This window comes from Entelurus aequoreus, linkage group LG09 (genome assembly GCF_033978785.1).
Source record: "Entelurus aequoreus isolate RoL-2023_Sb linkage group LG09, RoL_Eaeq_v1.1, whole genome shotgun sequence".
NCBI lineage: Eukaryota > Metazoa > Chordata > Actinopteri > Syngnathiformes > Syngnathidae > Entelurus > Entelurus aequoreus.
This window is the reverse complement of record NC_084739.1, coordinates 32,734,454-32,754,084: the sequence shown is the minus strand read 5'-3', so window position 1 is coordinate 32,754,084 and position 19,631 is coordinate 32,734,454. Positions and strand designations below refer to the sequence as shown.

The window sequence follows — 19,631 nt, the reverse complement described above, 5'->3', positions numbered from 1 at the left end:
ACTCAGTTTAAAAAAAAAAAGCAAGTGTATGTATCCTTTTATTGTAGGCTGCTGAGGGGGGCGTGGCCGGCGGGCCTGCCGCGGAACGGGGTGTGTCAGGAACGGCCTCGAAGACAGCGACAGGTGCGTAGATGGCACAGGTGGGCCTTGTTAGCTAATCACCTGTTGCCTTAATTAGGAGCAGCACCTCCAACTACAACTACTCGTTTCATCACGGCTGCTCCTAATAAAGGCGACAGGTGATTAGCTAACAAGGCCCAACTGTGCCATCTACGCACCTGTCGCTGTCTTCGAGGCCGGTCCTGACACACCCCGTTCCGCGGCAGGCCCGCAGGCCACTCCACAAAGGCTATTTAGGAAAGGCTACATACAGAGTTGTATATAAATAAGATAATGCATTCAGTGCAGAATAACACCATCATTTTTTTTCACCCTATGGATTTATGTCATTTGAAGATGATTCCCCAAGAAGAGCAACACTTAAAATAATATACTTTTTAAATTTTACCAGACACATTAGGTATATTTGCACAAGGTATCGGTATCAAATGAATTTTACTAGTTATCGGATCGGAAATAAATTCAGTAGTATCGCACATCACTACTATAAATAAGGCCTTTTAGTGGATAAAAGGGTAGTAATTAGGCTTAAGTGACTTACTTGCTTATGTACTCCCCGGTTAGCACTTTGCAGCAGGCCTTACACTTGAAGCAGCCCAGATGCCATTGTTTGTCCAACGCTAGGAGGGCTTGTCCATTCTTTATGTCTCGGCCACACCCTGCACAGTCTAAAGTAGGAAAAGATGTATTACAACAAAGCCTTTGTCAACTTTCTATAAATGTTTTCAGAAAAAAACCCTGTTGACTCCCTTTAATTATTTAATAACCTGAATTTAGGAATAATGATGCACACAAAGTGACGCCAAAGACGTGAGATGGTAATGGCGCTTAGCTTCTGACAGCTGCCTCTTTCAATCATTTACATCCCTTTAGCCTTGACTTAAAAGCTATTTTCCAATCTAAGAACGAGCGGTTGGTTTCCTCAACGAACAACACTCCTGTCATCTCTCTTTTAATGAACCGAGGATGAAAGCAGAACCGTCTTTCTGCAACCACAGGGGACATACTGTAAGTACGTAAGGCATAACGGGGTGGTGGTGATGACGTGAGGAGAATAAGCATGTCTTATTCATAGGTGACCTCGTCTGAAAGCCCTTCGACTGCCAGCAGAGAGGCCGCTGGGGGTGAGAGCAATGGTGAGAAGAAAGATTTAGAGGGTGAGGGATCAGGGGTTGCAAATTCCCTTTTCTGAGGAAGAAAATGCATGGCATCCTTAATTTAGTAAGGCATGTCTTAAGAAGAGAACAAACTCCTTAAATAAAAAATTCTAAATCTTTCAGTCTTCAAGAGTTGGTTACTCGCTATTGCTACAAAATAATTACAGGAACTTATTCAGTGCACTTTCTTAATGTCAACATTATGTACAGCTGCAGGTTGTGCAGAAGTGCCAGTCTACTGAATCAATGCCATTCGGAAACTAAACTGTAATGTTTGTTATCAATGCAAGCGTCCTGCACAATGATCTGTATCGTTCCATTTTTAGTGTGTGTGTGTTCATATTTAACAATTGCAATTCAAAAATATCTGTTTAAACTACTTTGAACAAAGAAAGTATCCTTCTGAAATGTTATATTTCTTACATATTTGTTACTCTTTATCTCAACTATACTTCAAAAATACTACAACCATTTAGTTCAAATTTACCCTAACACAGTGATTCTCAAACTGTGGTACGTGTACCAGAGTACCACTAGTCACAGAGTATGCCGCGCCCGCCCTGGGCTGGAAGCTGTTTATTTTATTGTATTTATTTATTTTTTACAACGGAGCAGGTAAAAATAGATGATTAGTAATCAAAACAAAGACACGTTGACTAAGACGATAAGACAAGCAACTGACATGTTAGTAAAAGTATGAATATAAGACAAAGAAATCCAATCATATTGTCGATGGGTGGGACAAATTTGGAATGTATCCAATCACAGCTCTTAAATAGCGTACATTGAAAGAGGGGTGGGGGTTTGGTGTGAACGACAGCTTTTCCTTGCGGGATAAGGAAGTCACCGCCAAAATCAATATGTGTGGCTTTAACATGTAATATTTGTACACCAGGGTGATAGTGAACAGGACACATTTAATTGTTACTGCTATGATGTCATCAGCAGGCAAGTCATCGATTGTGACATCGCCATAACTGTGAGTCAAATCCATCATTTGTTGCTATCAGCGTTGCGCAAAAAACTGATTCCGTGTCAAAAATTCATTACCGCCGTCGCCTCGCGAAAGCACATACCGCTTTCGGGCTTCTTCTATTCACAACTGATTACTAACTACATGTAGGACAATCACTTATAGTTGTTGTTATCGTAAGGATATGTGATTTAAATTATTTACGTTTTTATCGTGTCTGAAAAATGACAGAGTTGGCCATTTCTATGGTATTAATGGGATTGTAAAGGACTGCTATGGTTCCGATGTTAATATGCTAAAACCTCTTTCTTGTTTAGAGGCTACATACAGTAATACTGATCTTTGTTCATGCACATAATAAATACTAATCAAGTGTTTGGTTGTATTCATTCAAGAGAATAACATATATGATAATGAAGTACTTATACTGTACTGTTTATGTTTGGAAGTTCCCTACCCATAAGAGTTACATATTTGATAATAAAGTACCTACTGTACTGTTTACGTGTTTTATACCCATAAAAGAGTTACATTTATGATAATAAAGTACCTACAGTACTGTACTATTTACATGTTAAAATACCCGTTAAAAAGCTCAAATCAACCCCAAACAACATCTTAGTGTTTTCAAATAAAATGTTGATATTGACACATGTCATCTGTAGTTCTCCAAAGGGTATTCTAGTAATGTATGCACAGATGAGATGTGTCAATATCAAAATATTACTTTAATCACTTTTTGGCAACCAAAAATACATTGATGTAATTAATATATCCAACCACTTTATTAATATTTATTATGTGCTTGAACAAACAACAGTTAATATTGTATGTAGTTTCTAAAGAAGAAAAAGGTTTTAGCATATCAACATTGGATTTACAACAGTCGTTTACATTTTTCGGACGATGAAGGATACATTTTTTGCAGGCCACAAAGGGGGCTTTGAAGGCAACATAGGTAACTCCCATCATCGAGAAAGTTAGACCCATCTTTTTTTAAAGTTTGGAATCCTAAAAAAAGGCATTTGTCTCTCGTAGGGATTGTGAATGATAGGCAAAATTTCCCCAAAAATGCAGTTGAGCAAAAATTTAAGGTGCAAGCATCCCCGCCATTAGTTTGCTTAGCAAGTGCCGCAGAAACCCCGCAAGATCCGCCAAAAACATCTGGTCTTACTCACTATAACTAGAGATGGACATAAATTTGCATTCTAAGCATGGGAGGGAAGAAAGGGAGTGTGAAGGACAGTGCTGTGAAGAAGTGGATGATGTTCACTGAAATCCTGTAAAGAGAGTAATCATCAAAAACCATTACAGAGCATGTCGCCAACTTGGCAAAGCAATTCAAGCGCATCACTGCTAGTCTGCACTCTACTGAATTAGCCAATAATGTGAAAATAATATCTAAAACGGAGGACATTTATCCATGAAAATATGGAAAAGCTGTTTGACGGAGAATCAGCTGAAAGGAGATACCATAGAAGTCCACTCTTCAAGGTAAATAATGTACATTGTTATATTACTTCATAAAACTACTGTGGTTGTTAGTAGTACTAATGCATTCTATTGAATTGTTTTAATACAATATGTATTATCTAAAACTTTCTTTTTAAAAGGCATGTTACATGTTAAAATCATGTTTTTTTTGGGGCAGGGGGTCAAGCACCAATTAAGTTAATTTCAATTAACTTCAATGGGATATGTTGATTTGAGATACGAGTGTTTTGAGTTAAAACCTATTAAGCTTGTAAATTGAGGTACTACTGTATTTGTAGAAATGGCATGTGGTCATATTTCATGTGTTTGCCAATTCTATGCTAAAACTCACTCCTGTTACTTTCAGTCCTGATACTCAAATTAATCATTCAAAGCTTGGGAAGCTTGTCAAGAATAAAAAGAAGTGGGCCAATACAAACTTTGTATTGTTTTGTATACTGTTTCAAGTTTAAATTTGACTAATTAGTTGTATCAAGCAAATGGCACTGATTGTGTGGAACGGCCCATAGTGTAGTGAGCCCAATACAAGAATAAAATCTGGCGGAAAGATATGTTACTGTAATCCAACATTATGATTAATACTACACACACTCAGTTTGCTCCATGCAGTTTTTAGGAATGTGTCACAAGTCATTACATTTTGCAGGTGTATCTAAAGAACTGAAACTAAAATTCACTTGTCAAACTCGGTGGGTGATTGATATCTGTTACTATCAACAGAATTACCATCAGGGTGGTTCTTCTAAAGTGCATTAACCTAATGCACTCTGCATACTTTAACAAACTTGACCATACCAAATATAACACCCAACAAATCCTTGCTGATTTCTTATAGCAAAGAAAAAACACAACACTGGATAAATGCATTAATGTTAGACAAGATCTACTTACTACTGGAGCCCACGATGTCTTTTGGTCCAGGAGACATTGGCTCAAGACAGTACTGACACAAACAATCCTTCCCGTTAAAGGTCACTCTGTCTCCCGCTGGGAACGGCCGTCTAGGAAGAGGATAGAATCAGTGATGGTTGAATATTAAAAGTGAACTGAAACCCTGAGATAAAAGGTTTTTGGGTGTAGCTTAGGGGTTCTATCCATTTATCGCAGTGATTTTCAAACTCTGGCACGTATGCTCCATCAAGTGGCACGCCAAAGAATCTCTTAATTAAATATTCAAACACAGTGTTACTGTTCAAAATGTTAAATATACTTGTTAAACAAAACCTCTACCTTGTTGTTAATTAATACTTAAGCCTATTACACTATTATATTGTAATGTTGTCCATTATGGTGGTGCTTGAACAGCCAAGTGTTTTCTGAGGTGGTACTTGGTGGAAAAAAAAAGCGAACCACTGATCTATCTGATATATAATGGTGCATACTGTATAAACACAAGCAACAAAAGAGAAAATGTCTTGGTCAAACCTGACAAAGAATGTAGAGTGGTACCTTGGTTTTCATCACCCTGGTTTTAGTATGATTCGGTTTTAGGTTGAACATAATTACCAAAAAAGTCTCAGTTTCCATGCACTGTCTTGGTTTTAGTATGATTAAACACTTGTTGGTGACTGCAAAATAAGCCGCCATGGTGCCAAAGAAAGTTGTATCATACAGTAATAGTCCAATCAAAGTGAACGAGAGCCTTGGCATCTGTGTTTCCAGAGTGTCACTGAACGCATCACACTGCTACATTAAATATAGCCAAACAATCAAAGGTTATATAGTCATATATACGTCTGTAGTTTTGTACCAAGTATGGTCATGCACTGTTACCTTGATGGCAGAAAATGAATTTGCTTGCGCTAAGAGAACTACAAGCACTACTTGCGGCCCGCCTCTTTAAAGGCACTCACATTGCCTCAGAGATTACTTTTACTTGCTGATGCAAAGTTAAGCCGGGCAAACAGGCAGTTTGTCAGAACACGTAAGACAGCACGTAAGCACATAATGCTGCGGAGTAACGACAGTGGCTATTTTTTCACGCACTAAATAAGTCGGATTTCTCAAATATATATATTTTTTTTATATTTTCACACCTACATGTGAAGTCCGAGTGTCCATGCGTACTCTCTAATGCAGGGGTCCCCAAACTTTTTGACTCGGGGACCGCATTGGGTTAAAAGTGTTTGGCCGGGGACTGGGCTGTATATATATTATCATCAGAGGGTGATATATATATACATCCATCCATTTTCTACCGCTTGTCCCTTTTGGGGTCGCGGGGGGTGCTGGAGCCTATCTCAGCTGCATTCGGGCGGAAGGCGGGGTACACCCTGGACAAGTCGCCACCTCATCGCAGGGCCTACACAGATAGACAGACAACATTCACACTCACATTCACATTCACACACTAGGGCTAATTTAGTGTTGCCAATCAACCTATCCCCAGGTGCATGTTTTTGGCGGTGGGAGGAAGCCGGAGTACTATATATATATATTCCGAGCACGATGATGTCACGTTATTGATGGGAAAATGCATTTTTAGACAATATGATTTGCCTGAGCGGCTAGGAGACACCGAGAGTAACAAGTGCTAGGAAATGGATTAGAAATGGCAGATTTAAAAAAATTATAATAAAAAAAAAAATTATAATTTTTTTAGGACACCTGCTCTAATGCGACTATTTGTCCTATGCCGTGTGCCTCCCATACACTAGGTGGTGCTTATTTCCAGATAAATGTATTGATTATACCAGACCTGGGCATTCTGCGGCCCACGGGCCGCATCCGGCCCTTTGTGCGTCCCTGTCCGGCCCGCGTGAGGCCAATTATAAATTACAAAATAAATTTTAAAAAGTATCTATGTCGAGTGTGCAATACAACAGTGCTGCTTTTGTTTTGAAAATCGTTATTTGTATTACTTCCGTGTGGACGTATGCGTGTGCGTGATTGTGAGTGAATGTGAACAGCTGCAATCATTAATTACAAAATAAAGTTGAAAAAACATCTATGTCGTGCGCGCAATACAACTGTGCTGCTTTTATTTTGAAAATTATTATTTATGGGCGTGTGTCCGTGTGTAACCTGCGAGTGAAGGTGCACATGCAGCGACAAGTGATGCACGGTTTACACCCGAGACGCTAAAAAGAGAAAAGTTGATGAAGAATGGCGTGTTTCCAACAAGACATGGACTGCCATGCAACGTTCCTTCTAAGGTGCGTGCCTGCGCAATTGCGCACTGCTCATGCGTCTGCTGCGCGCAGCAAATATATGCCCCGCACCAAATCAAATCCCATCTGAATTCTAAACAAAATAAACATATTTATTCTATGTAATTTTGCAATGCAACTTTGAGTGACAGTGACAACAACCTAACGGTGTTCGTCAACACCGTTCAATTGAACACCGTTCAATTATTGTAACGTCTATCCAGATGCTTCGAGGCCAGGAATTATATCGATCACTTTATTGAGCAAAACTGTTTATATTCGGACATAACCACACCAAAAACATAAGTAAAACACTTCTATCTCGAAAAACTAGTCATTTTCTGCCGTACAAACCAGGCCAAAACCAACTTGTCATCTGTCACCAACACGCATAGCACTAAACCACTGGTGCGTTTATGGCCAACAAAAAGTCGGACAACTCAAACACCACACAAAGTTACACTATGACTCCTTAGTCATACGTGTGCTTATTTTACTGTCATTTATTATTAATGTTAATTTATTTATATTAGTCATGGAATGCTGTTACACACACTATGTTGAAGTATTACTATTATTATTAATTATTATTATTATAATTATTATGTATCTTACGGTATATATCAAAAATAATATTGAGCAAAATTTAATTGAAATATTGTCGATGTGGCCCTCCAGCAGTGCTCGGGTTGCTCATGCGGCCCCCGGTAAAAATTAATTGCCCACCCCTGGATTATACAGTTTACCTATGACAAAACACCAAAACAAGGCATCTGTGCGACTCCTTAGAAGTCAACAGCACAGTTCTTTTTGTACCTGATGTCCGCTGTAATATTGCCACGGATTACAAATATTACATCTCTAATGGCAATGCTGATGTTAAATAGCAGACAGCATAAAAAATGATCTTAGATTGCGCTACGAACATGTCGCTACTACCGAGAATGTTTCGGAGCGGTTGTGGGTCCGCAGCAAAGAAAGACAGGAGAGAGTTGTTTTGAAGGAATGTTTGGACAGAGAATCATGGAAGGAAAACATTTGATTGTCTCAAAGTTCATTTCATAAACTCTGTGGATTGATGCAAGAAGTTTTAAATCCAAAGGAAAAGATTGTCCGTGCCCAGAAACCACTCTGGATAAGGATTGCTATTGTTCTGGACAAGCTTGCCAGTTGTGTGAAATCAGTTTAGAGTGCCTTGTAATATACAGTGCCTGCTTGATCCTCTTCCATCTCATTTGTATTTTTTTCAGGAATCCGAATGAAGCCGCCATTCTCCATTTCCTTAGCTACTTTTTAAAATAAATCTCTGTTCCTTTTTTTTTCTCCCATCGATACACTTCAAAACGTTCCGTTCTTTTAATTTGTGAAGCAAATCAACCTCCCTTCTTTATTCCAGTTGGTGCCTATGTTTTTATTGAATGGTATCTGCTTGGGAGCTGCTGTGAGACTGGCGCATGTGCAATACAAAAGATCTCCTATGGCAGCCCACACACACTTGACAGATCTGGTTTTCCATCGCTTAATCTAGGTGTGTTAGTCCGACTTTTCAAAAGCCAAACAAAATCAGATTAAGGCGCTTCCATGGGTTGTAGGATGCCTCTTTTGAACCAAATTATTTGAGAAATAAGACTAATTTAGTGCATGGAAACGTAGTCAGTGTGAGGTGTTGTGCCATAATGCTGTCTTGTGCATGATTGCATCAGTCGGTGCAAACAAAGTGTGAACACAGCCGTTTTCCGTGCGTTTTTGGATACACCAATATTGTGAGAAACGCCAAAGAATTCAAGAAATAGGTCACAGCAAAGTGTGAAGGTGGTGTTTTTAATACACCTTCTAATGTGTTTTGACAATATTCCTGCAGTTAACACACGTGCTGTACTACTTGCTCACCATCCAATGTACAGCATGACCAATCGGAGGCTTACTTGCAGATAGTGCAGACAAAGCAGGCTGGGTGATACGTCTTTCCCAATGCAGTGACCACTTCCCCCTCCACGAAGTCCCCGCATCCATTGCAGCGGGTGCCGTGCATGCGTTGGTAGTCCAGCGTGCACAGATACTCTCCATTCTTCATGAAGAAGCCCCCCTGGGCCAGGTCGCAGCCGCACACTGCACAGAGCACACACAGTGGCACGGGTCATTTACTGTAATGCTCAGCTCACACTCAGCCGTCAAGCCTCGCACTCTTCTACGCATGAGTGCTTTGTCATGATTTACTAGCGTCAGGAAAAGCTCACTAAATGTTTGAAAAAAAGACATAAATCTAAATTAATTTCAAAAAGCAATGTTGCCAGTCAAAAGATTTAATCCAATGACGGGGCGCCACCTTGAATGTTCAAAGCAACAATTGTACAATTATCCAGCCCAGGAAACAGTCCTCATCTGCCCCTGAAGATAAGTGGCTTTACAATGTTAAACTCTGCAGTGAGTTCCTTCTATTCTCTTGCAACCTTGGCATGTAAAACAAGGACACTGGGTTAAAACGTTTTTGAAAAAATTGCACATGGGTTCTGTAAAATTTTAGAAATGGTCTCTTGTTAAGTGCAAATCACAATGTGTACGACTAAAGGCATGGACTCCATGTTCTCTACGCCACAACTCAGTGACGTGTGGTGAGGTTTATGGCTGGTGGGGCAATTTTTTTTTTTTAATTTTAACTCTTAATCCCATTTTTTGGTACACAACTAAAAAAAATAAACATTTGCGGAGTGCAAATCTTATCGATGAAACTTGTGAAAATTGTGTCCCTGATATGAGCAAAATACCAAGCGCAATCTATTGAGTGGATTTGTCTACATGTACCATATATGCGGAATATATGATGAGTATTTAAATGGCCACATTGCTGGGAGGAGATGCAAATATAATCATTTAGCACTCGAAGCCTGAAACTGTTTTGGGGCCGCTGTTTTGCATCTTTATTTAGCACATCTCGAAAGTTTGTTCGGCATAAACGGTGCAAAAGGTCATCGCTGCAATGACAGCCGATGAAGAGAAAATTTTCCGTCCGTGTTTGTGTCAACATAGTTGGACTGTCTGAAATTAAAAAAAAACATTAGACATATTGTCTATTCCGCAATGCCATGTTCTAATTGTATAGCTACTAGATGACTTATGAGGTTGATTACAACTAATTCAATTGATCCATTTTGGTGTCTGCTGGCATGGTTATTTATTTATTTTTAATTTTTTAATTTATTTTTTAAATTGTGCTTGTTTTATATTGATACTAATCTCCAATATGAAAAAAAGTATTGAAACATGGCCCTGTGATGAGGTGGCGACTTGTCCAGGGTGTACCCCGCCTACCGCCCGAATGCAGCTGAGATAGGCTCCAGCACCCCCTGCGACCCCGAAAGGGACAAGCGGTAGGAAATGGATGGATGGATGGATGGATGTCTTGAAACATGCATTTTCTTACGTCTGGATCATTCCAGTGCACCATTGCAGTTAGTGCCCCTTCCAGAGCGCATCTTCAGTGTGATAAAAATAGGTTCTGTTTTCTAGATTGCGCTTCTCATTGTCTAGAAAAGGTGGCGCAGATTATACTTGTGTGATGCATGTTCTGCCACAAGGCCTCTTAACCTTTTTGACTTTGGGGCCCACTTGAATATGAACACTGAATTAGTCATCTTACTCTTGGTTTTAATCGTATTCAATGATTTTAGCTAACCTACTTACAATTTAAAAGGATAAACCTTTTCAAATGATATGAAACCATGTGTTAATCACAAAGATTATAATCAAGACTTAGGTCAGGCTGATTACAAAAATAAATACTGTACTAATCATATATACTGCAAAACAAAGGACTCAAACTAATTAATTTACATACAAATGTGCTAAAATAAATACATTCTGAGTAATAATATGAATAATAGATAATAATAATACATCTGTTTGTTAAATAAACTGTCAATAAAATGTTATTGCAAATAAAAATAAAGCTTCACTGCTTTAGTCATACTTTTTGCGCTTAAGTTACTTTTCCATGACTTTAGTTCCAAATTTATTCTGTTTACGTGAGTTGGGAAAGTGTATTACAACGGAGTACTGCTGCGACCCATGCCGACTACAACTGAGAAAACAGATATTTTTTGTGGCCCTCTAGGAGACGCCCGCGGCCCAACAAAGGGCTCTATGGTTAAGAAACACTGTTCTACAAAATAGCAAAACACCACAGGTTGGGGCATGATGTGTGAATGTACAGTTAAAGAGTGCCTCCATGGTGGTGCAAACTTGTAGTACAAGCAAAATCTTCATTTAAATTTGCACCACTTCAACATGAATTGTGCACGCAGTCCTAGTAGATCATCCGCACTCGTAATCCTTGAGGGGGTCCCATATTGTTTGAAGAGGTGCATGCAAAATGGACATTTATGTATAAAAGGTAGCTTCATATGAAATGTCACCGCAAACATATTTCTAGTCCCTTCTTGCTCCTTCATATATAAGAATATAATATCAAATTTCCCTTGATATCATCACTCTCCTGGTGTGCAGAGTTAATGCACTGGTCATAGGCAACACAGAACCAATTCCCGGTTGGATTGTAACCAGGAATGGTTTGTATCTTCATGTTTTGATTATGTAAAATGTGTTATTTTGCACCCAAAAAAATATTAAACAAAGGTTTACTACCACACAGCTACACTAACTGACATCTCCCTTTTACATAAACACAGTGTTACAATTCAAGCTAGGCTGCTAGGGTATATATAATATTATAGTATAAGTACATATAATTAAAATATTTTAACTGCAAAAATGAGAATAACTGTGTACCAGTCCAGCATCTTCAGTATTTAATGGCTTTGGGACATGACACGGCAAAGGGGTAAATTATTTAGATATGGGTGATAACATCATCATTGTTATGCAACGAGCACCGCTAAATCCTGCGGATGAATGAGAGGGAGTGAGTGAGAGAACAAGAAGTACCGTAATTGTATTAGAGCTCAGGGATGATGAGCTTAACTTGTAAACGAACCGATTTGAGGGGCAAGCGGCGGTTGATCTTTGTGATGGTGACCATCACTTCTTACAAAAAGTGATGTATTGCATCACAATTTTTAGAAACTAAAAGGGTTCATAGTGTAAGTGCATCTGGAATAGCAGCTTTAGGGCCTGATTTACTAAGATCCAAATACCACGTGCTAAACAGCGTGTGCAATCTATAAAATTAGCGGGCGTGTTGGGTGTGATTTACTAAGACTGCGTGTGCAATTGAAAAGTGTTGCATACCGCCCTATTTAAATGAGGATTTTTGCGAGTACTAGATGGGGCACCACCACGAAGACATTCTCATTTACTGCACATTCATGTTATCATGCGATGTTTTGCTATGTTTTCAAACATGCAGGAGACTTTTTTTTTTTTACCGCCAAAGGAGCACTTATTACAGAGAGGCTGCATTTACTACACTCAAGATGCAAAAAAATGCATACTTAAATAAGTTTTTTATATTAGAAATATTTTAATAATATATAATCTATGTAAAGCAGGGGTGTCAAACGTACGGGCCGGGGGCCGGATCAGGCTAGCGAACAGGTTTTATCCGGCCCGCAGGATGAGTTTGCTAAGTATAAAAATGACCCGAAATTTTTGAATGAAAGAAACTGCTGTTCTAAATGTGTCCACTGGATGTCGCAATAGCAATTTTTTTTGTATCATTGTAGATGATGCTACATATGTAAAAAAAACAAAAAAACACATGATGTTAGTACATCAGTCCAGGAAAATGAGCAAACTACATAAATAACATCCTGTAATTTGATTTTGCTATTATTTTTTTATCTTGATAGATTGAAAATGAACACCAATGAGTTTACTGATTAACATTATCACATAATTTGTTCAGAAAGTATAAATAACGACAAATAAAGATAGAATACTATTACTCGCAACATGTAAGTGTAAAAAAACCATTATGATTTGTACATTTTCAGAATGCACTTGTTCTTTTTTTAAACAAAGAAAACAATCTGAAGTTGTCTTTATTTGTAAGTTCTCCTGCCGTGATTTTACCAGTTTGGCCTACTTGGGAGTAGATTTTTAGAGTTTGACAACCCTGATGTAAAGAAAACCAAACATCATTAAAAAATAATAAATGACAGCAAAATGCACTATTTTTCTTAACTCCTTTTACAGCTATGAAATTATAAAATGATGTTGCTGAATAGACGATGTGTCTAATATTTTTTTATTTCTGAATGTCCAAAATGTTGACAAACACACATTGGACACTGTCCCTCATCTGCCTGTGCAGCGCGATCACTGATCCTGCAGCGTTGTGTGGAACTGTCAGTTTGCACGTCCTTCTGACACGTGCTAAATAAAAGTTAAGTTAAATAGTGCTCTCAAAACGGTGATGAGTGTTGATAAATCACATTGTGCACACTAAATACTTATGTTTGCATCTTCTCCTCCCAGTATTGTGGGCGCTTTCACGATCAGCATATATTCTGCATATTAATGAAGACAGAGACGCAAAATGGATTGCACGCCTTATTTTGCTCACTTAGGAGATACAACCTACTTTGCACATGTTAGTTAGTTAGTCAGTTAGTTAGTTAGTTGGTCAGTTAGTTAGTTAGGTAGTTGGTTAGTTAGTAGATCAGCTTTAAGCGTGCTATTAAGTTTTTGGTACACGCAGACCTTTAGTAAATCAGGCTCATAGTATATGTAAGAACCTTAATAATTATGTGCATGGAAATCATTGAGAAAATCAGCAAGATAACTCTCACTTTTCATAACTTTTGAGGTCACACTCATTATTATCAAGGCATGTAAAGTGTACATACATCTATTGTTAAAGACAGAAATAGCTGCTAATCCCGGAGTATGCATATTTACATCCTGTTATTCTGGGCCCTCATTGATAGCTGAAACAGTGTTGCAGTCACGAGTTAACCACAAAAGGTTTCACTAGAACAGGTTGAGCCTTAAAGGCCAGTCAAGGGCGATGAAACATGCCTGAAATGTATCTCTAACAGGGTTGGACACTAAAGTAATGACTCTGACGCGCATCCGAGAAGTCAGACTGGAGCAGTGCAAATCTATGAGGTCAGGATGAGTCACGTCTATTCAAGTCAGATAGTACGAAGGCAGTAACACTTCAGCTTGTAACGCTCCCATAAAGCTCAGTCAGATACTAAACATGACACAATCGTAAACATAACTGATCATATTTTACCAGGCACAATAGTGTACGGATCTCATACTGTACAAACAACACACAAGTGGAGAGAAGCAGGAGGCCTACTATTAGGAAAAGGGTCAAGTTAGCATACATTGAATAAATATTGCACCTTAGCTGCCAATTTTCACACAACTCCCACAACCCTCATCCCTATTCAGAAGTATAAAAATGCTCAGTTTAGCTCATAATTTAGGAATAAGATACACTATATCAGGGGTATCCAAACTTTTTGAACCATTTCCAACAAGGGCCAAATATTTAAATATTCAGTAATTTATTAGTACAGTGGAACCTTGATTTACAAATACCCTCGTTGTACAAAGTTTTTGATTTACGAACCGCAGACCAAATAAAAATATGCTTTGTTGTTGTCTCAGTGTCCGGCAATGCATCCAGTATGTGTGAGATGAAAATTCAAAGTTAGCTTCATTTTAAGCTTCCCACCAGAGAAATAGTTAAGCTATGACAAAAATAGCTTAACTACATCAAAGCTATTTTTTTTTACATCAAACTTCATTCCATTGCTCTATGATCAATAAAACTGTGATATAAAGTGATCAGCTCAGTTCAATGGACTTTCCAATTGTGTAACGTCATCATTCTGGTATAAATGAAGACTAAATGCTATTCTATTCTTGGGATAATACTAGTACTGCAATATGAATATTTTTGGACTACTGTATTTTCCGGACTATAAAGCACACTTAAAATACTTTTTTTTTCTCAAAACTCGACAGTGCGCCTTATTACGTGGTGCGCGGAATAATTCTGGTTTTGCTGACCTCGAAGCAATTTTATTTTTTAACATACCGGTAGTGTAATGATAAGTGTGACCAGTAGATGGCAGTCAAACATAAGAGATACGAGTAGACTGCACTATAATGGCAATATGACTAAAGTAAACAACACCAACATTGTATATGTTCCATTGAAAATATAGAACATTACACATGGCATTCAAAAATCTATCAAAATCTTTTAGTACGACTTTGGTAAGCTATGAAGCCGCACCGCTTGATGTGCTTCAAAATACGAGTATTGTTATGGCGTGTGTATAAGGTAAGACATTATCTGGCGTTTTGTTTCGCAATATTATGCAAAAGCAACTTTTCTTACTTTCTGGTACCTGCTAATCTGTATTTGGCATCTGCATAAATCCTGAAAAATTGTACGCGTCCGCCTTTGTAGTCCGTGACGACACCGTAGTCGATAAGCTTCTTCTATTTCTCTAACTTCTTGTTATGTGACATTCATCCTCTGCTGCTGCCATTTCTAATATAAAGTAGTGTAAAGTTCTTATATCTGTCAGTAAACTCGCCATGAAAGCGCTAAAACATACCAGTGTAGTAAATGATATTAATAATAATAGTAATAATAATAATAATATTAATAATAATAACAATAATAATATGACTCCTTTAATGCACCCTATAATCCGGTACAATTTATATATGAAAAAGATTAAAAAATAGACCATTCATCGGCAGTGCGCCTTATAATCCGGTGCGCCCTATGGCCCAAAAAGTACGGTAATACAATACCTGTCAGTAAGGTACTGTTGCATTACAAAAATAACTGAACTGGTATGTAGTCTATAAATATTGCATTTCTCTATTAAATTTAACTTTATTGAGTTAGTCACATTGGTCTTTGTACTTCACTCTTGAGTTGTACTTGTTTATTTTAACTACCTCATCATTGTGGTCTGAACAATGTTAAGTGACTTAAATAACATGCGCGACCACACAACACACACACACACAAACACACACAATCAGTGTTGATATGTCACTCAGTGTTGCGACTTCATACTCCCCAACACTGTTAGTTACTAGTGTCAACATTTCAGCGTTGTTTTCTTTACACAGTGCCTTTTTGTTGTATTTTTGCCATTTTCGCTGTTTTATTTTGTCTAATGTGCTGCGGGCCAATATAAAATGATCCCATGGCCGCACTTTGGACTCTCTTAAACTATATGGACAAAAGTATTTGGACACAGCTTCACCGTAGGAGTGCTGTTGATTACGGTTCTATTTAGTTTTGTGTTTTCCTCTGCTAGTCGCCTGATTATTGTGTGTGCTACATGTCATACATGACACTACATGGCTTCACATATAGATATAGAGAACATACAAACCCTTTATTTATTGAATCACAAATATTGAAATTCAACGATTTGGTGCATTTGCAAACAGCTAAAATGATGTACAAATCAAACTATAACCTGCTACCCAACAATGTACAACAATTCTTTTCAACAAAAGAGGAGAAATATAATCTTAGAGGAAAATTGAATTTAAAACGTGTATGTGTGTACAACACTTAAAACCTTTAGCATATCTGTATGTGAAATTAAATTATGGAATGGATTAAGCAAAGAAATCAAACAAAGCACCAATATGATTCACTTTAAGAGACTGTTCAAACTACAAGTGTTCACAAAGTACACAGAACAAGAATTATGATGAACATCTTGAACCATTTTATTTTTTTATTGAGACAAAGATTATTTATGTATTTAATATTTGTTTACTTACTATGGCATATTATTTATTTATTATTTGTTCACTGTTATGTTACAAAGAACAAGGAAATTGGATAAAATTGCTATGGTATGAAAAGGGGTAGGATTAAATAAGCTCAGCTTCTTCCTACTTCTTTTTGGACGTGCCGTAATGAAACAACTGGAAATATGTGATGAATTATATTGTATTGTATGCATGTTCGAAATAAACTGAAACTGAACTGAACATTGTCATCACGTTAGTTAATGTTTGTTATAAACAATGGATCTTTTGCATTCTGCCTGCATAAGGAGTAGTCTGAGCTTCTCAACCAAACTTATTTTTTGTACATTTTGACTCGTACCGTTTGCTGACCAGTCTCTTTTCCCTAATTCAAGGACTATTGACTGCAACCACCATCATGTCTCCACATCCTGAGGTAACGTTACAACAATCTTTACGTCTGTCGCCGTGACACTGCTCTCAATTTACACAGTGCTTTCAACTCCATCACACAACTTTGGGATGAAATAAAAACGAAATTGAGCGACAAGTCCTTTTGTCTTTACATCAGTGGCCACACAATTGTTGGAGATGTAAAAAAAATGTGGCGGAGTGTTTTTTTTTGTTCAAAAAACAATGAATATGTAAACAACAAAACACATACAGAGTTTACCATACGCAATATGTGCATCATGTAATATGATACCTTGAGGTTTGTGCCCTTTTAATTCAGCTGTGTGTTAATGTACCTTTACAGGTGAAGCACTTTAGGTGGAAGTGTTTGTTCTGCACCCGCAGCACCTCGCCCTTACATGGCTGCCCGCACTTAAAGCACTGGATCAGGGGCTTCTCTGTGGAGCGATGGTGTGTCTCCTGCGCATGGGCCACTGCAAAAAAAAAGACACATTAGTATTGCCGATGAGCTCCCAACGATGACGATGACTCACCCTGGTTGCTCGATGTGACAGTCTGCAGTTACATCACTGAACTTGTTATTGGTCCGAGCACAAATACTCCAAACACACACATGCACCGAAAGGTGAAAAGTAAGACCAACTGCTGTGAGACTGTTGCAGGAAAACAATTAGCAAGTCAGCACAAGTCAGGCCCCCTGAAAAGACGGTCTACACAAACACCAGTCAAAACATAGAATGTACTGAGGCGACTTAAAGGTTCCAGGTTCGATTCCCGCTTGGTGTCCTTGGGCAAGACACTTTACCCACCTGCTCCCAGTGCCACCCTCCCTGGTTTAAATGTACCTTAAAAAGGTGTAGATAATGGGTTTCACTATCTAAAGCGCTAAATAAATAGAATTCACTTCACTTGATCAATGTACTAAAAGGTTATTGATAAAATCACTATTGGTGAAATTTTCATCCTAAACAAGATGTTAAAATATGTCTGAAAGAGTTCCAAATATTTGACAATCTGCAGACCCCGACCTTCTACTCAAATAAGATGACAACAGGCTTCCTGTGAAAACAGCAAGTGGATGAATGACTGGAAGGAACAGAATGTCTCTATTCTTTCTTTTCTGTGTAGTTTATTGTCAGCCATACAATAGTAAATGATGTTGCTCTATAGGAGAAGCAACACTTTCTCTTCCCTGGTGGGGTGACGTAGACATCAATGCAACATCCTGAGCACAATTTGCATACAGTTGTATTTTCTTACACTAGTAGACTATAATGTATATTGTATTGTATTGTACCATATGTCCCGGCAAGAAATCTGCATTCTAAGAACTCCGGCTTATTAGTGATTCCGAGAGCCCAAAAACAGCGGGCTATAGAGCGTTTTCTATTTGGGCTCCAGTATTCTGGAATGCCCTCCCAGTAACAGTTAGAGATGCTACCTCAGTAGAAGCATTTAAAGGCCTACTGAAATGAGATTTTCTTATTTAAACGGGGATAGCAGATCCATTCTGTGTCATACTTGATCATTTCGCGATATTGCCATATTTTTGCTGAAAGGATTTAGTAGAGAACATCGACGATAAAGTTCGCAACTTTTGGTCCCTGATAAAAAAAGCCTTGCCTGTGACGTCACAGGTTGTAGAGCTCCTCACATCTGCACATTGTTTACAATCATGGACGCCAGCAGCATGAGCAATTCGGACCGAGAAAGCAACGATTACCCCATTAATTTAAGCGAGGATTAAATATTCGTGGATGAGAAAAGTGAGAGTGAAAGACTAGAGGGCAGGGGAAGCGATTCAGATAGGGAAGATGCTGTGAGAGGCGGGTGGGACCTGATATTCAGCTGGGAATGACTAAAACAGTAAATAAACACAAGACATATATATACTCTATTAGCCACAACACAACCAGGCCTATATTTCATATGCCACAAATTAATCCGCATAACAAACACCTCCCCCTCCCATCCATATAACCCACCAATACAACTCAAACACCCGCACAACACACTCAATCCCACAGCCCAAAGTACCGTTCACCTCCATAAAGTTCATATAGCACATATATTTCCTCAAAGTTACGTACGTGACATGCACATAGCAGCACGCACGGACGGGCAAGCGATCAAATGTTTGGAAGCCAAAGCTGTACTCACGGTAGGGCGTCTGCTATCCAACTCAAAGTCCTCCTGGTTGTGTTGCTGTAGCCAGCCGCTAATACACCGATCCCACCTACAGCTTCCTTCTTTGCTGTCTTCATTGTTCATTAAACAAATTGCAAAAGATTCACCAACACAGATGTCCAGAATACTGTGGAATTTTGCGATGAAAACAGACGACTTAATAGCTGGCCACTATGGTGTCCCAATATGTCCGCACAATCCGTGACGTCACGCGCAAAAGTCATCATACCGAGACGTTTTCAGCAGAATATTTCGCGGGAAATTTAAAAATGCACTTTACTAATCTAACCCGGCCGTATAGGCATTGGTTGCAATGTTAAGATTTCATCATTGATATATTAACTATCAAACTGCGTGGTCGGTAGTAGTGGGTTTCAGTAGGCCTTTAAGTCCCATCTTAGAACTCATTTGTATACCCTAGCCTTTAAA

The 19,631-nt window shown here is 38.5% G+C and overlaps 1 protein-coding gene and 1 long non-coding RNA gene across 13 annotated transcripts in view; one reads left to right on the top strand and one right to left on the bottom strand.

Moving 5' to 3' along the window:
• Window positions 1-19,631, bottom strand: part of ablim1a (actin binding LIM protein 1a) — a 107,737-nt gene that overhangs the window by 38,580 nt on the left and 49,526 nt on the right. For all 12 annotated transcript variants that reach the window (XR_009827258.1, XM_062058601.1, XM_062058597.1 and 9 more), the window contains exons 2-5: window positions 17,351-17,488; window positions 8,819-9,002; window positions 4,636-4,745; window positions 662-788 (exon numbers count right to left, since the gene is read on the bottom strand). Coding sequence is in view for 11 of the 12 variants with exons in the window: in XM_062058601.1 (XP_061914585.1) it covers window positions 662-788; window positions 4,636-4,745; window positions 8,819-9,002; window positions 17,351-17,488 (559 nt within the window). In the remaining variant the exon portion in view is untranslated. The remainder of the gene's footprint in view (window positions 1-661; window positions 789-4,635; window positions 4,746-8,818; window positions 9,003-17,350; window positions 17,489-19,631) is intronic.
• On the top strand, window positions 2,120-17,895 carry LOC133657358 (uncharacterized). The gene is made up of 3 exons (XR_009827259.1): window positions 2,120-2,256; window positions 16,997-17,037; window positions 17,359-17,895. It is a non-coding gene; the product is annotated as an uncharacterized LOC133657358 (long non-coding RNA).